The 18,889-nt window shown below is 43.0% G+C and overlaps 1 protein-coding gene across 1 annotated transcript in view; it reads left to right on the forward strand.

Moving 5' to 3' along the window:
* LOC128830152 (disintegrin and metalloproteinase domain-containing protein 20-like) overlaps positions 1 to 18,889 on the forward strand; it is a 211,708-nt gene that overhangs the window by 137,361 nt on the left and 55,458 nt on the right. The window contains exons 17-18 of the mRNA XM_054015911.1: positions 7,119 to 7,196; positions 16,537 to 16,648. Of these exons, the coding sequence (XP_053871886.1) occupies positions 7,119 to 7,196; positions 16,537 to 16,648 (190 nt within the window). The remainder of the gene's footprint in view (positions 1 to 7,118; positions 7,197 to 16,536; positions 16,649 to 18,889) is intronic.

Here is an 18,889-nt window from a genome sequence, read left to right on the forward strand (position 1 = left end):
TCGAGGGACTTTCCCAGTAAATGATGCTTTACCAAAACCCATCAAGACCATCTGGCAGACCCTGGTAACGGTACCACCTACATGTAAAGGCTCCAAAAAAAAAAGCATTACATTTCAGCCAAAAAATCTGAACTTTTATTTTCTCACCCTTCACCTAACTCCTTGGTTATCAAGGCCATCAATGAACATGGCAGACAATACCACACTAAACCAACACCATATGATCAGGAATAAAAATGCCTCAACCTGTTTGGTCGTAAGACTTACTCATCTGTGATGCTGCAGTTTAGGATCATGGACCACTAAAATTTGATGGTGAAGAATAACATCAACTATACTGAGTTAAACAGCTTTATTGAGCACCTTCCTGTGTAACATCCTGAATAGTTTTAGGCCATCATAGCTGACGATTAGCTCTTATAGCAAGAACTTCATTATAAGCTTCCTTAGATGCAGTTGCTTTTGTAGCTCGTTCCTTTTCTATTGCAGTTGTCCAGCACTGAGCACCAAAATACTGTGGAAGACCTTTCCTTTGAGACTGCAGGGGATGTGAGGGAGGGGCCCACACCTGACCATTCTTTTTAGGTGACAAATCTGAGGAAGATTCCCTAGTTCCTAATAAACCTAAATCCCTGCTCCCTATACCATCATCTGAAGTGTCAATAGAGGAGGTTTTGGAAAAAATTGATGAACACTAATAAGTCATCAGGACAAGATGGCATTAATCCAGGAGTTCTGAAGGAACTCAACACACTTAGTACTTCGGCAATTTCATATTTATGTAACATGTCATTTAAAGAAGCTTATGTGGGAGATGACTGGATGATAGCTAAATGTGACACCAATTTTAAAAAAATACTCCAGTGGCTATCCTGGCAATTACAGGCCGGTAAGCCTATCTTCAGTACCAGGCAAACTGCTTGAAACTATAGTAAAGAACAGAATGATCAGACACAGAGATGAACACAATTTTGGGGGGAAGAGTCAACACGGCTTTTGTAAAGGGAAATCATGCCTCACCAATCTATTAGAATTCTTTGAGGTCAAAAAACATATGGACAAGGATACAGTGGATATATTGTATTTGGACTTTCAGTAGCCTTTGACAAGGTGCCTCACCAAAGGCACTTAAGCAAAGTAAGGAGTCATGGGGTATGAGGGAAAAATCTCTCATGGATTAGTAGCTGGTTAAAAGACAGGAAACCAGGGTAAGAATAAATTGTCAGTTTTCAGAATGGAGACAGGTAAGTAGCAATGTTCCCCAGAGTGCTGTGTGCTGCCCCAGCCCTGTGCAGACAGCTGCCACTGCACAACTTGACCAAACTGCTCAATGACCACAAGATCTGTTAAGGGACAAAGGCACCTGGCCAGGTTTATTGTTGATGAAGCATGGTACTAGTATCCTACAGACTCTACCGAACCACTAATATATATATGCCCGGAACAATGGACCAGCTCAGTGAACAGCAGGACTTTCCATTCCTCCCTAGGCCAGACAAAGATACTCCCTCTGAGATACATGTTTATACCCCTATACAAACAAATTAATACTCCCCCTCTGACATAGTTACTGCCCCCTGACGTGGCTAGTTATCACTCATTACCTTTTACATGTTGGTTTGATCAAAACATCTCTATTCCATACTGTCATCCTGACTTTCTCTTTTAGGAGGAGTCAGTGTGTTCCTGTTATACTTGGGGAGTGTTTTTGTACCATCCTTCATATAGGGATGTTCTGGTACCACTTGATATTGGGATGTGTTTGCGTAACAACACTGTGACTAGCACTTCTTAGGAATGCGTATTTCTGCTATATCAGCCCTGTTCTTGCCAGATTCTGTGAGCAGGTCCTGCCTCATACCAGGCCTCTAATATAAGGGCTTATGTCTCAGACTCTCTTCCTACTACACCTATCTGTACTTTATCAACATCCATCCTCTCCTCTTTACTAGGATGTAGAGAATCCCCCTTAATAGATTCTCAATTATGGGATATCTTTGTCTGTACTGTGTGCTCCTCCGAACCTGTCGGCTTTTCCCCCAGACCCTAGTTTAAAAGTTCCTCTACAACCTTGATCATTTTAAATGCCAGCAATTCGGATCAGTTTTGGTTTAGGTGGAGCCCATCTTTTCTGGATAGGCTCCTACTTTCCCCAAAGATTCCCTAGTTCCTAATAAACCTAAATCCCTGCTCCCTATACCATCATCTCATCCATGTATTGACATCCTTCCATTCTGCCTGTCTAACTGACCCTGCATGTGGAATTGGAAGCATTTCAGAGAATGCTACCATGGAGGTCCTGGACTTCAATCTCTTACCTAGCATCCTAAATTTGGCCTCCAGACCCTCTTTCCTCCTTTCTGTATGTTATTAATACCTACATGAACCACGACCACCAACTCTACCCCAGCACTGTACATAAGTCTGTCTAGATGTCTCAAGAAATCCACAGCCTTCACAACCAGCAGGCATTTCACCATATGGTTCTCCCAGTCATCACAAAGCCAACTATCTATGTTTCTAATGATTGAATCCCCCATTATTATTACCTGTCTCTTCCTAAATAACTGAGATTCCCTCCTGAGAGGTATCCTCAGTGCTAGAGGATACCATGATCTAAAAAGAGGGTCCCAACTACGGGATCATTTCCCTCTGCTCCAGTTTGATGTTCTCCTTCCCCAAGACTTTCATCCTCCTCAGCAGCACAGAGGCTGTCAGACTGGAGCTGGGATCACTCTACAGTGTCCCAGAAAGTCTCATTTGTGTACTTCTGTCTCCCTTTACTCCTCCAGTTCAGCCACTCTGGTTTCAAGAGCTCATACTCAGTCTCTGAGGGCCATGAGCTCTTTGCACCAGATGCACACACACATGCTACCTGCCCACAAGGTAATCCTACATGCTGTATTCAGTGCAATCAACTGGATAGCCCCAACTCTGCAGCTGGACTTCTGCATGCATTCTTTTTACTCCTGCAACTTTTTTATTTTTGCGGGTTTTGTTTTGTTTTAACTCAGAAGACACCAGGAACAACAATCTCAGCAGGCACTTATTCCAAATGGGAGCTGGATTTACAGAACCTCAGTCACATTTTTCTGACCATAGGGTTTCTAAAGGTGGACCTTTTTTCCACAGCCACCAACAGGAAGTGCTTCTTGAGAGGTGGGCTGGGTCCTCACTCCTTGGGGGATGCGTTCCTCATTCCTTGGATGAAGGGGTTTCTCTATGGATCTCCTCCAATACTGTTGATCTTGAGAGTATTGAACAAGGTCAAACATGATGATGTCAGGGCCATCGTTTTAGTTGTCCCAATGTGTCTAAGACAAGTCTGGTACCCTTACCTGATTCACCTTGCCTCTTTTCTGGTGTTGTCTTCTGGCCATTCCCCACCTGTTGTTTTAGGACTCCAGTTGGACTTTTTCATCCCATTCTGGGAATTCTTCATCTCAGAACTTGGTTACTGAATGGTTCTCGGAGACAGAGACTTCCTGTTCTGCAGAGGTAAAACAGGTACTGTTAAACCGTATGAAGTTGTCTACACAAAACACTTACCTTCAGAATTCAGCACTGGTTTATCTGGTGACAGTTTTCACGTGTTCACAATTTCCTCTATGCTGTTCTTGACTACCATTTAGAATTGAAAAAGTCAGGACTCTCCATGAGTTCTATCAAGGATCACTTGGTGGCAATAGTTGCCTTTCATTCCTCTGTTGAGGGATTTTCAGTGTTTGCTCACCCCACAACAGCAAGATTCATTAAGATGCTGATGAACCTTTTTCCACTGATTAGAGAGTCCACCCTTGTATGTGATCTAAACTTGGTCCTTATTTGTTACATGGAATCCCCCTTTGAGACACTTGCCACCTGTCCCCATCTTCACCTGGCCATGAAAAATGGCTTTCAGGACGGTATCACTTCTGCATGAAGAGTTGGGGAACTAAGGGTGTTATGGGACGTCCACCCCACGATGGCCAAGCAAGCGCTGGATGGGCCCAGGTAGGCCTATGCTACTAATTAGGCTACAAACAAGAGAGTTAATTGATGAGGAACAGGCTCCCTTGGACAGGACAGGCCGGGCTTCTAGAAAGCCAAGTAGCTGGCTAGAGAGGAGCATGGCAGCTAGGGAAGGGCAATCACTCCCTGAAAAGAGGGAAGGAGTGTTTGTGGCTGCAGGATGGCAAGCTGCACAGACTTCCTGAGAGGCGAGAGTAGAGAAGATGAACCCAGAGGGGGAGCCAGTTAGGTAGGAAAAAGCTCAGGGAAACAGCAGTAAGGTCACAGGCAGTACAGGCCTAGGCTGCATGTTATAGGATCCCTGTGATGGAACCCAGCATAGAGGGTGGGCTTGGGTACCCATACCAGACACTGGGTAGTGGTTCAGGGCACTGGAGATGCCTGCCAGACAGCTTGTCCGTAAAGACTGTGATTTTCTCCAGAAAGGGAGGGACTTAGTAACCTGGATGGAGTACCAAGCCATGGACCTGAAGTGGCAGCACCGAGAGCGAGAGAGGACACATACGGAGAGAAGATGGGCGGAGAGACTGCTGAGGAGGATGCAGCTGAGAGACTGAGCTAATCTCCAGAGCGACGAACAGGAGGTGCCACGAGCAGAGAGGGAGCACTGTCACTGGGGGGCTCTAATTGCAGTTCCTCCCAGTACAGTATTCTTTAGGAAGAAAGTTTCATTACAACCATATCCCAAGTTTCTCCCAAAATTATCATCTGAATTCCATATTAATTAGATTATTCAGCTTCCAGTCTCCTTCCTGAAACCACACCAGACCAGGGAGGAAATTATTGGATGTCAGAAGGGCATTAGCCTTCTGTCTGAACAAAACAACCCTTTTGAAAGTCTCCCAGACTGTTTCATTTACAGACAGATTCAGGGAATCCACAGTCTCCATTCAAAGACTCTCAAGGTGGATCTCTTCTGAGGTGTTAGCCCATTCTGCAAGATCCCAGTCTACTTCTAGAGTACTCTTGAATGATGCTCTAGTGGCTGAAATTTGTAGGGCAGCAGCCAACACTAAGCCTTGGCTCATGCAGCCAGATCCCATATGGTAGTTGACAATCAAGTTGTGTCTTCAGTGTTGGACTCCAATCCAAAGCTCTTTCCAGGGATAGGGCTCAGGAATCTGTAAATTCAAGCATCCTCAGGGACACTACTGAATGGAGAGGTTACTACCTTGAGCAGTAACTGCAGTTATTTCAGATATGTTTCCCTATGGGTGCTCCGTTATCCTCCTTCCTTCCCCTTTGCTTCCGAGTTTTATCTTGTTGGACTTCATGGTAGAGAAGGAACTGAGGGAAATTCACTAGCACAGCTCTATATATCCTCAGTACAGGGCATGAGGAAGTCTGGAGCACATGAGTGGGCCAAATGGTTACTGCTACCGAATATGTCCAATCAGAGGCGTATGGATGCGTGCACAACTGACATGGAGTACCCATAGGGATGCAGCTCTTGAAAAACTGCAGTTACTGCACAAAGCGAGTGACCTCTCCTTCTGCACAGCACTTTTAACTTCTGAACTGGTAACTTTTCTCCCCAACAGCATCAAATAAAATCTGTATTTTGATGCCGGATCCACCCTTTTCCCTCTCAGCTCAGTTTACCACCATCATCCCAGGAATTTCAGGTTGATGCCCCATCTGACCCAGTTGTTACTCAGCTCTTTGCTCTCACCTCCCCATATGATCTTTAACCATGGATCGATTTGTAAATAGGGCCCTACCAAATTAACAGCCATGAAAAATGCGTCACGGACCATGAAATCTGGTCTTCCCTGTGAAATCTGGTCTTTTGTGTGCTTTTATCCTATACTATACCAATTTCATGGGAGAGACCAAAGTTTCTCAAATTGGGGGACCTGATCCAAGAGGAAGTTGTAGTTGTAAGAGTGTCAATACCATATGAGGCCATCTTTACTTCTGCACTGCTGCTGGCAGCAACTCTGCCTTTAGAGATGGGCTCACAGCCAGCAGCCACTACTCTCTGGCCATCCAGCTCTGAAGGCAGCGCCGCCACCTGCAGCAGCACAGAAGTAAGGATAGCAGTACAACAACCATTACTACAATAACCTTGCAGAACCCCCTCCCCCCCATAACTCCTTTTTTTGGGTCAGGACCCCTATAATTACAAAAACATGACATTTCAGTTTTAAATAGCTGAAATCATGAAATTTACTATTTTAAAAATCTTATGACCGTGAAATTGACTAAAGTGGACCATGAATTTGGTAGGGTCCTATTTATAAAGCACAAATCATAATCCTAAATGTCCATTTGATACTCTAGAGACTTTCTTTTGTGCAGCTGCTCATTGGGAATCTCCCCAGCAATAATTTTTCTTAATCCTTCAAAAGGCAGAGGATATAAAATAACATTCTAGTTTTCTACCAAGTAATGCTGAAAATACTGGCCAAAAATGATTAAATCTGACCAGGTGACAGGGTAACAGGTGAAGGTAAGGAATTTTAAATGCAATGCAATGAATAAAAGGTGAGACAGTAAAGGAATACAAAGGAGGAGGAAGGTTACATGGTCAGAAAATTGAGCTAGGATGATAATTTTGAATTGATGGGAAGCAATGGGGAGATGCTAGAAAAAAGGATGTTGCAGTAGTCATGAGGCTATAGATGACTTTTAGCTGTTACCATGTATGGCTGTTCCTTAAAACTCAATTCATACATTCATCCAGCATTACTCTCTTAACTTGGCAGCTGATGCCTGTTTCAAGAAAGCAATAGTGCAAGGCTTTACACTAAGAATACTTAAATGAGAAATGCTATTTGCCAGAAACTGACTCTTTGAGTAGATTGTCCACATAGTTTCACCCTTTCGACTTCTTCAGTGGCTCTGATATGGATTCTGAAGAAGTGGAAGTAACTCTGTTCTGCAAATGAGCACGTGTATGACCTTAATGCTTCCTGTTTTCTAGAGGGTTTTGATTGTGGTGCCAAGATCACTCTGTGCTAAGAAACTCTGTAAAAAAAGTTATTTAGCATTAACCTTTCTTTTTGACCTGTAGTGTGGTTTCCACATTGAATAGCCAGTCAGAATACAGGCTTTCCTAATGCCATTCTATTATCTAATGTATATTTATTTGTGAACTTTTACAGATATGTATAAACAGGACATGTGTCAATATAACAATTCTGGATTACGATTGTAATTACACAAAATGCAGTAACAGAGGGGTAAGTAGGAAAGATTTTAACATCCTCAGAATTTCAGAGTATAATACGTAGAGCACTGAACTTAGTCTCTTAGCAGTGATGCTTCACATTAGACTTAAGATTATTTTAGTCAGATGATCTTGAAAAACAATAATTAAAGTATTTTGAAGGCAGTATCTTATCAACTGTACATCATTTGATGAAAAGCCCCATATGACACATGATACAGTCAGATCTGCAAAATAGCCAGATCTCATGCCATTTTGGATTTTATTGCTAAAAAATTATTTCTATACGTTGCACTTACAGTCAGCTGGGAAGTCAGTGCAGAACAAGAAACTTGGGTGTTACAGTCTCATAGCACAAGATAAAGGTTTCCTGGGGTCTTCAAGAATAGCCCTACGTGGAGTACTTTACACTAATGCATCGTGGCGCTAACACGGATAGGATTTAGAGGGTTCCACACTTCATTGCTTCTGTAGGCCGAGTTCACTGTTTGCACAGTCTTGCATCCCTCTGTTAGAGAGTGAACTGCCACATAGGGGGAGTGGGGAAAAAAACACAAGTAACTGACTCCAATTAAGTAGTCCCCTCAGAGGCTAATGGGGAGGGAAGGGTTCTGGACCTATATAAGTAAGACCCAAATCATTCCAAGGAGGGAGAGAAAGGTGTGGTGACACTCTAAAAGACTGGAATGCTGAAGCAGTACTGTTGGAAATAATTTTCCTAGTACATTTACTAAGGTTTACCATGACTTAGCTTGTACACAAGTATTCCTTTATTAGTCGAAAGGCCACTTGGTGTTGATTATATTCAAAATACAAATATCAGTATATTATATTTTAGTGACAATACAATTATAAGCATTGCACAAATATGCACAATAGGATCAGGCTTGGGATAAACCTTTTTATCTTGGTATCGGAGAATAAGAGTTCTCACTTTTTGTTTGGGTACAGCAAGTCAGATACTTTATTTTCTCAAGCAATTGCGTAGCGGGAGAGAGCTAAACAGGTCTCTCAACAGGTAAACAATTACAGCAAGCATTTATACCTTTTGTTACAGACAATAATGAGCAACAGCTGCATTTTGTTTATACATAGGTCATTCTGATATCTTGTTTTGCTCACTAATGTAGACTCTGAGTCTACATTCCATATTATCTACACAAGGTCGCAACAACTTCTCACACAGTTCTTTCCCACTCGCCTCACACATTCCTCGCTTCTACAAATCTCACGTTATTAGGGTTACAGTTAGCCTGACTCTTGCTAATGAACTGTCATACATTGCATCCCCTTCCTGTCAGTTCTTTCTCTGCTTCCACATTGGCATGACTGCAGAGGAATAAGAAAAAAACGTGACAAAGGAACCCCTAACATTTTGCCTTTTATAACATTATAATAAGCAAGTGATGTCATTGCTGATTATCACACCTTAGCTAAAGCCTGATGAGTCAGTTTATGGCTGAACCCTGTCCTCTGGACTGGTTGAGACAAGATTAATGGCTGGACTCCCCCTCTCTTCCAGGTTTTCTTCTTTTCTTATTTTACTGTATTTCTCCCTAGCTACTGGACTAAGCAGTTCTTTATAATAAATTAAGGGAGCATATACAATCAATTATTTACTGCACCTGGTACCCAATTAACCATGTTTTCTTTGTTTTAAAAGAATTATTTACTGCATCTGAACCCAAACTTTACAGAAGATAATGCTGGTATTTCAAGGATCAGTATAAATTTAACACAAATATCCTTTCTTCTCATTTCACCCTCTCCACTTCTCATTCTTTTTGGTCACATGTTTTGGGCTTATCACTTGCACTAACATCCAAACTCAATTTAAAATCATAATTTACAAGGTCTATATTCCTACAAGTACGTAGGGGAAAACAGCTCCAGAAATGGTCAGGAGAAGAGAAAAACACTGATGGGGGAAAAAACTAAATACTCATATACGCCTTTTTAAGTATAAGTACATTAATGATATCTGCCAAACTCCCTGGTCCAGGTGAGAATCCACCAGTTCACATCTTCCATTTCTCCCTATAAGCTCCTTGTGCCACCTTCCAAACCACCTTTATTTCAGGAAGTCGCTGCAACCTCCCTGCCCCTTCCCTCATACCAGAGGCTCTGTGTTACCCTCTATGCTTTGCCTTCCCTGCCCCCAACCCCTGTGGCAGGGGCTCTGTGTGTGTCTCCTCTTCTCCCCACCCCCACCCCCACCCCAAGGATCTTTTTCTCCCCTGGGATGGAAGGGAGGGACAGACAGCTTGTTTCTTGTTTCTTCCTCCCCAACAACAACTATGGAGCGGACTTTGGAGAGGCTGCACACACACAGAGAGAGGAAGGAAGAGAAATATTGTGTAGTTGTGTTTAGGGCCACTTCATTTTGCTCAGCCAAAAACTGAGGTCAGGTGTCCATCTGACAGCAAAGATCATAATATCCAGGCCAGCAGAAGATGATGATAAAACATTTTCGACCATCATTGTTACCTGGGATTCCTTGGTTTACTGATGGATACAGTACTACCCATATTGCTCACAAAGGGGTGTGGGACTTGCAAATCTCTGTTAACTAAAGTCCTTTGAGCTCCTTAGATGAATGGTGCAAAATTCTTGAGTAATTTTATTTCTTCTGAGTAGGCTTCTCATCCACATACAACCATGTCTCCTCTTCTATATTGTCTCTTGTTTTCTCTCCCAACAATTTTCATCCCTTCTTCAACAAGAAAATGATAGAACTTGAGGCCTATGAACTTTGGAATTTCTAGATGAACTTCATAGGAATGTTTACAAACCCTATATTTTATGGCAGTCCTATTACAAACAGCCCTTGTTCTGTATCAGAGGGGTAGCCGTGTTAGTCTGAATCTGTAAAAAGCAACAGAGGGTCCCGTGGCACCTTTGAGACTAACAGAAGTACTGGGAGCATAAGCTTTCGTGGGTAAGAGCCTCACTTCTTCACTTACTTAGTGAAGAGACTGAAAGGCTTCAGAATATTAGCAGAATGGGAAAACCTCAGAAAAAAACTTGCTCTCTGTAGTAGGAAGAGGGCCTGAAACATAAGCCCATATATCAGAGGCCTGATATGAGGCCTGAGACCTAAAGTAGTTAAAACCTTGCTGATATGAAGCAAAGTTAAGTTGTGAGTAAGAGGCAGGCCCTGCTCACAGAATTTGGCAAGCATAGGGTTGATATTGTAAAAACACATATTCCTAAGAGGTGCTAGCACAAAACACTTACGCAAGCACATTCTAGAAGGGTGGTACAAGAACACCCCGAAAAACACATTCCCCAAAGATAACAGGAACATGCTGACCCATCTTAAGGATAAGGTCAGGATGACAGCATAATAAATATAGATGTTTTGATCTAACCTATAGGTACAAGGCAATGGGTGGCACCCTGATACATCAAGGGTGATATGTAACTTGTTTGTATTGGTGTATAAAGATGTATCTCAGCGGGAGTGTCTTTGTCTGGCCTAGGGGATAGTGGAAAGTCCTGCCACCACCTGAGCCTGTCCATTGTCACAAGCGTACATGTGTTAGTGTACCTGTAACCATTGAGCTGGGGCATTAGCACCTTGCTTCGTCGGCAATAAACTTAACAAATGCCTTCGCTACAAGCCAAGTCTGGATTTATTGGGTGGTTCGCTTGAGGTTTGCTGTGCCAGCTGTCTGCGCAGAGCTGGGACAGCACATGGTAAAACACACGTGAGAAAATGCACAAAGCCAAACATCTGACAACACTCTCCTCAGTAAGACCGAATCTATCCCATGCTAACTTTAAGGCTATTAACTGTAGGTAGTATCTTAGCTTATACTCCAAAATTAATGTGAGGAATCAGGAAGAGATTAACATAATAGTTATTTCAAATCCTTTGCAATGACTGACAATGAGAAACAGGAAGACTTAACTTTCCCTCAAATTCCAGTATGCAATATTTATGTGTAAATTTCTTCTTCGAGAGATGTCCCTGTGAGTGCTCCACTCCAGGTGTTGGTGCATCCCTGCGCCTTTGCTCGGAGATTTTTGTAGCAGTACTCGTACCGGCCATGCATGCGCAGAGCCTGCCCCACGCTCGGAGTATACCTTAATAGTATGCATGCGCGGCTGGTCTCCTCAGTTCCTTCTCTACCGCCCCTGGCCTGAGATGGAGCTCAGCAGACTCATTAAGAACTTCTTTCCTCTTGTTACAATTACCCTTCTAGTTAGTTAGTTTGTTGTTAGTTCGTTGTTAGTCATAGTTAGTTACCATTTCTATCTCTTTCTTCAAAAAAAAAAAATTTATTCGTTCCTGTCAGCCGCAGCCACTTCGGACATGCCTGGCTCCACAGGCTTTAAGCGCTGCTCTACCTGCAAGGAGCATATCCCTCTGTCAGATGGCCACTCACAATGTATAAAATGTTTGGGGGAGACCCACATCCCTCAAAGATGTGCCCACTGCAGTAAACTTAGCTCCAGGGCACAGAAGGACAGGGAGCTTAGATTGAAACTGTTCCTCCTTCAGAAATCCCTAGGGTCAGCTTCAGACCCAAGTGCTGATTCTGGCTCCACTGCCCACCACAGCCCCCTCGCCTCAAAGAAGCACAAGGATACCTCGACAATTGCCTCCTCAAAGCCTCAACGTTCGACGAAGCTCTCCGATTCAAGCGGCTCACCGTCGATTGTTTCCTATCTCTCGGCCTACAAATAAACAAAAACAAATCCACATTATGCCCCATCCAGCACCTGGAGTTCATAGGAGCATACCTTGACTCCCGGACGGGATTGGCATCTCTCCCACCCGACCGCTTCAACTCCATAAGCCTACTGGCCACAAAACTTCGCAACAGTCCCCAGATCGCTGCCCGAGACTGTCTACAACTACTAAGTCACATGGCCTCGTGCACTTTCGTGGTCCAAAATGCACGACTATACATGAGGTGCTTCCAAGCATGGTTGGCCATGGTTTACAGACCAAATGTGCACTCTCTAAACAAGCCTCTCTCCATACCTTTCCAAGTCAAAGACTCTCTACTGTGGTGGACAGCTCCCTCCAATCTCTGTGCTGGAGTCCCTTTTCTCCAGAAGGCTCCATCCCTCATACTGACTACCTATGCATCCCTGACAGGATGGGGTGCACACATGTCTCACCACACAGTCCAGGGGCAATGGTCTTCAACCAAAACCTCCCTGCACATAAATGTCCTAGAACTTCAAGCCATACACAATGCGTGCCGTTACTTCCTCCCACTAATCAGGAATCAACATGTACGCATAATGACAGACAACATTGCCTGCATGTTCTATGTAAACAGGCAGGGAGGAGCTTGCTCCCACTCACTTTGCACAGAGGCTATGAAGCTCTGGAATTGGTGCCTTGCGAACAACATCCGGATATCAGCTGCCTATCATCCCGGAGTGATGAACACCACAGCGGACAAGTTAAGCAGATGCTTTCCCTGAGATCACGAATGGGAGATAGACGAGAGAATCATTCACAACATATTCCATTTTCGGGTCACCCAACCATAGACCTTTTTGCAACTGCAAAAAACACTAAATGTCCCGACTTTTGCTCCAGAGCGGGACTGGGCAAACATTCCCTGGGAGATGCATTCATGATCTCATGGCACCAGAACTTACTCTGTGCTTTTCCCCCGACATCGGTTCTCAACAGAGTCCTGATAAAGATATGAACAGACCTTGCCAAGGTGATCCTGATTGCCCCGTCGTGGCCAGACAACCGTGGTTTCTGTTCCTCACCAGAATGTCTATTCGACCACCAATTTCGTTGCCCCTCATCCCGAACCTCCTATCACAGCAACATGGCCGATTTCTTCACCCCAACCTCTCCATGCTTCACCTCAAAGCCTGGTTCCTACATGGTTCTCCCAAAATGAACTAGATTGTTCTGATCAAGTTCAAAGAGTGCTCCTAGATAGCAGAAAACAATCTAGTCGCACCACCTATCTATGAAAGTGGAAGCGATTCACACAATGGTGTTCAGCTGAGCAACTTTTTCCTACGTCGGTACCTCTCCCGCTCATACTTGACTACCTATTGGACCTTAAGCAATCTGGCCTTTCTTTCAGCTCCAGCAGAGTCCATTTAGCTGCTATTACCCCCTTTCATGACAGAATTGACAATACCTCTGTTTTTGCTCATCCAATCACCAAGTGTTTCCTCAAGGGACTCCAAGCCCTATACCCAGACATTAAACCGCCTACCACTCCATGGGACCTTCATTTAGTACTATCCTGCCTAACTCAACAACCATTTGAGCCCCTAGTCACTTGCTCCCTTTTACACCTTTCGATGAAAACAGCATTTTTAATGGCAATTACCTCCGCCAGACAGGCAGGAGAAATAGCAGCTCTTATGGCAGACCCACCATATACGGTATTTTTCAAAGACAAGGTTACCCTTAGATTATACCCCAGATTTCTTCCAAAGGTGCATTCCTCATTCCACATTAATGAGCCGAAACACCTACCAACCTTCTTTCCGAAACCACATGAAAACTCATTCGAAGCCACAATGCATACATTAGATGTACGCAGAGCCTTGTCCTTCTATTTGGATAGAACCAAACCTTTTAGAAATTCTTCTAGACTTTTTGTCTCCATCGCAGACCGTTCCAAAAGGACTCCTATTTCTACCCAGAGACTTTCAAACTGGATTTCACAGTGCATCTGATTGTGCTATCAGATAAAGACCGTTACACCCCCCAGCCGGCATCAGAACTCACTTCACTAGATCTCTGACTGCCTCTGTGGCTTTCTTATGCAAAGTTCCCCTGGCTGACATCTGTAAAGCAGCCACTTGGTCCTCTGAACACACATTTGTTAAACACTATGCCCTTACTCAGAGCCCTCTCTCTGATACAGGATTGGGCAGAGCTGTACTATCTACTGCATTCCTATCAGATCCGAAGTCCCTACCTCCTTGAGACACACTGCTTTTAAGTCACCTGGAGTGGAGCACCCACAGGGACATCTCTCGAAGAAAAAGAGAAGGTTACTCACCCTGTGCAGTAACTGACATTCTTCGAGATGAGTGTCCCTGTGGGTGCTCCACTACTCACCCTCCTCCCCTCTACTTCAGAGTTGGGGTAGCCTCCGTTGTAGAGAAGGAACTGAGGAGACCGGCCACGCATGTGTACTATTAAGTATACTCAGAGCGTGGGGCAGGCTCTGCGCATGCGTGGCTGGTATGAGTACTGCTACAAAAATCTCCGAGCAAAGGCACAGGAATGCACCAACACCTGGAGTGGAGCACCCACAGGGACACTCATCTCGAAGAACATCAGTTACTGCACAGGGTGAGTAACCTCCTCTTTTAAATATCATCACCTCAATGGCAGAGGAGTCACTGGGATTCCTGATAAGTTGTCCAAAGTCCCAGCATGATACAGACTAGATAGTATACCTACTAGACAGGTATAAGGCTTGGGGAGCAGGGGCTAGAAGCCTGCTCCTTTGGCTCCAAAAATCCAAGTCTTTACTGCTTGAGATAAAGGAGAGCTCCTGTAGTAGCTACTAATGGAACTGTGAATCTCATTAAAAAACAACATGACAGTCAGTCCATAAATGTACCCTCCTACCAGTTAGCCAATGTTCAGCCTGAGCAACTGACATGCTCAGGAGTTGGTGTCTAGCAGTCAGACGCTCGTCTGTAAGGTGATCTATGCAGACCACAGATGCAATTACTATTTAAATCAAACACATACAAACAGGAAGCTGGGACAAGAAGCCCAGGATGTACGTGCCCTAGTCTCAACTGGACTGTGAGGGAGTTAAACTCTTCAGTGGGCAGCCTGTAAAGATCACCTTAAGTGCCAAGCTGTGGAGAAGACTTGAGAGTTGTAGCACATTAGCTAGCTGAATGGTACTGACAGAGGAAGTCATAAGAGATTAAAGGTTTCAGTAGGAAGCAGGTGCTCCTGGGAAGAAGAAGCACGGCTTCTGTCTAAATGGAGGGGAGAGGATTTTGTGTGTGGATTGGAGCCTGGAAATGGGACAACCACTTTCTTCTTTAATCCCTTCAAGAAAGGGGGCCCCGGACTATTTGCCTGTCCTGATTAAAGGGAATGGAGAGGTACTCATTGATAACCCTGAGAAAAATAAATGTGGTTTATGAAATTCTAGTAGCAAAAATTCAAGTAATGCCTTTACTAAGAATTTTTCTTCAAACCTAGTTCTACAGTATAAAAAACATCTGGCTGATTTTTGGCCTGACACAAGGTCACTCTAGTACTGAGTATTAACCCAAGTTCAACCAAGTTCTAACCAAGCTCTGTGGGGCAGGAACTGTCATTTATCACATAGTTGTGCACCAGCTAACACAAGGGGAGTCCAACCTTCTTATGTCCTTTAGGCACTACTGCAATGTAAATGTTAAATTATAACAACCAGCATTGTGTCCTGTCCTTGATTTACACCCAGAAGTAGAAAACCTGTTTTATAATCCCATGGCTCCTTCTTTACCTTACATCAGTCAATGAGCCAACTCCTGCTTTCTAAGTTGCATTTCTAGCACCAGATGGAGCAGTGCAAAAATAGAAACAGTAGCACTTGCTTGACTGAAAATGGAGTTCAAGACCTACAGGTTAATAAAGCCAGCTTCCCCGGGCTCTGAAGGTAAAACATACTCCTCCAAGATAAAAATGCCCAGATCTCTACTTTTTATATTACAAGCCAGAGAGAAGGAAGAATGCCCAGATCTCTACTTTTTAAATTACAAGCCAGAGAGAAGGAAGAAACCAACTTTGCCATATGCAATCTGCTGTTGCTTTCTCGCTTCCTAGCTTTCCTCTTTGGGCTTTCCACATGATTTCACTAGGGCTTTCAATAATATTAAAATGTCTTTTATAAGAAATTAATAACTACACATTGGATTTTCTCATCTGAGGGGAAGTTTGCTCTATTGTGTATTCTGTTTTCAAAGGCTTTGAGATCCCTATCAGATTGAGTATGCAGTGATTCCATTAAACTTTGTCTTTCAACTGCAAAATACAGCCCTAATGAAGTTAAACTAAAGGAGAACTGATTTAAGTGGTTTGAGAAATTGGTTCAATTTTTAGATCTTTTGGTCAGCCACTAGATGATAAAGATTGCACGCTAATAAACCAGTCAGTACATTAACTCCTCCTGCCAAAGATGGAGACTCTGGATAACTAGTTATCTTGGTGCTCCTATCAAGAGACTTGGAGAAACCTAAAATAGCATCTAAGAAACCACCATTCTGTCTTTTATTGGTATGTGATGCTATACAGTACAGGGCAGTAAGATTGCACCAAGAGCTCAGGAAGGCCGTATTTTCATCAAATTGCTCATTTGGTTCATGTTATTTATACCCTTATTCTATTTCAGATGTGCAACAGTAAGAAAAACTGCCATTGTAATTTTGGTTGGGCCCCTCCAGACTGTACATTAAAAGGCTTTGGAGGAAGTGTTGACAGTGGACCCCCGCCGACTACCAGTAGTAAGTGCTGTGTAAAACTAAGCACTCTATATTTTAACCTGTTTTTTAGTCTAAAGCCAGGAATCTGTAACCTGTATTCTAATGTGGGCCTTGCAGCTGTCAGCCACGCCTTTGTCACATCCAGTCTATACTACAGCAGTGTGGTCAGTTGGAGCTGCCCTTGAAAGGAGCTGGAAGTCATTACTTATATAACACTCAAAAGGCCTGATTCTGATATCCTTACTCATACTAAGTGTAGCCAGATCCATAAATTATGTATTAATTATATTGATTACTTAAGAATTCCCAGTTATCACTCTGAGATTTGATAGGTTCTTGTCCCAAGATTGGGCCCAGTATTATTAAAATGACTGTATAGTTGGGAGCCCTGATGTGCACAGTTGCGATACTGTCACTATTCTACAATAATTTATCAATACATTTAGCAAAGTCACAAACACTCGAACCCAGTAAAGTGAATAGAGATAATACAGAATGTACATCTGAACATCCATATACTCACACCATCCCTTGAAGAACAGTCTGAAATGTTAACCATTATCTTCCTCATCACCTCCAATGTTCATCATCCTGGCACCTCCCAAGGGCTACACCTCTCTCTCCTCCCACACACAGGCTTGGATGCAACTTTTATAATATGTTACACTGATGCCACTATGGCTAATCCATATTCAATAGGAGTTTCTCCCCTCTTCTTTATTTGTATTCCTTCACCCTACTAGTGTTAAGGTGCCCTTCTCCTATTGGTTAGTATACTAATGATTTCAACTTCTTATCATATACATCAGTTCGTTGCTATGGCACTCTTGTGCTCAGATATCTGCAGATGTTCTCTCCAAAAGCCAGTGTTAGCTCGTGTTCCTGTGGTTGGCCGGTGTCATTATGGACAAAATTCCCCCTTACACACTCTATTTCAAGTTCCCCAAAACTTAGGGGTGAAGTTTAGGCCATTTATCTGTGCCACAGTACATAGGTCACAAGCCTTATGTTAACTGCTCAAGCCCATGTCTTACAGGTTACAGGCCTGTAGGTTCCTTGCATTACTGCCAAATAAAATAAATGCTAAAGCTAGCCCCTTGGGCTACACAAGTAGCACCTTACTTCACAAATGGATCACTGGGAACTTGTGGAGTTAAGGTACTATTCATCATGAATGAGTGGATCAGAATCTGGCCCTAAATAGACACCAGAGTAGTGTAAAGAAGGTGATGCACTTTTTTCCTGCCTACCTTCCAGGGGGTTCCTACCCAAACCCCTTGAATTTTTCTTTTTCCTTATGTAGAATTTCTCCATCTTACCATAACCTTAAATCCCCCAGCCCTAGTAGTCACCCATTCCTTTTAACTGGTTATTACTTTCCAGTTTTTATAAACTCGCTGAATTCCCATATCTCCCCAATTCTTCCAGTGATTGTCCACATATAGTCCATTTCTGGGGTGCATCTGGGGTAAAAAGGACTGTTCCAAGTTGTTGAGCACCAAGTAATTTCATCTTAAAAGTGACTAAAATTTTATAGTCTTGAATAATAAGAACTAATAGGCCAAATCTTAATAAATGTCTCTCTTAATACCAATTCAAGGACATGACTCCCACTGTTTTAGTCACATGAGGTTCTTTGCCAGGCCTTAGCAGATACCACAATTAAAGACAAGCAAAATAATCATAATGATTAACTATGACTATTCTTAAAGAGAGGGAAAAAATTAAAACCAAAAGAGAACACAAACAATAAACTATGGTTACTTCTCTTACAATCTTGTCTATATGTTTCTCTGTGGAGAGCTTTTGACAAAGATTACACCTTTTCAGAATTGGTCTACCCTTGGAGGGGGCCAAAGTACCTCATTTCCCAAAGTTGGTAGTGAGCCTTGTCTCAGTGTATCATAGATAATAAAACAGTTTATAGATGGACAAAAGGCTTTTGTTTAAGGGCAGAGGAGCCCTTTTTGAGTAATAATGGATAACATAACAGGTTATAAATGAGCAAAAGTGAGTAATCTTAACTACGTGCTATGAAATCAAAAATACTATTTAAATCAGTTACTCAAAAGAAGTCATTCAAGGAGCTTTGTTGAAAGAGGCAAATCAATGAAACCTTAAATCCAAATTAAATCCCACTGTTTCTCTCTGTTTACCAATGTTAATGTATGTCTCCTGCCCAGGAATACATAGGTGTCACTGGGCCTTAGTGGGTCACAGCTGAGAATATCAGATTCAGGACAAACAGCTGAGAAATAGGGC

The sequence above is a fragment of the Malaclemys terrapin genome, chromosome 1, assembly GCF_027887155.1.
Source record: "Malaclemys terrapin pileata isolate rMalTer1 chromosome 1, rMalTer1.hap1, whole genome shotgun sequence".
Taxonomy (NCBI): domain Eukaryota; kingdom Metazoa; phylum Chordata; order Testudines; family Emydidae; genus Malaclemys; species Malaclemys terrapin.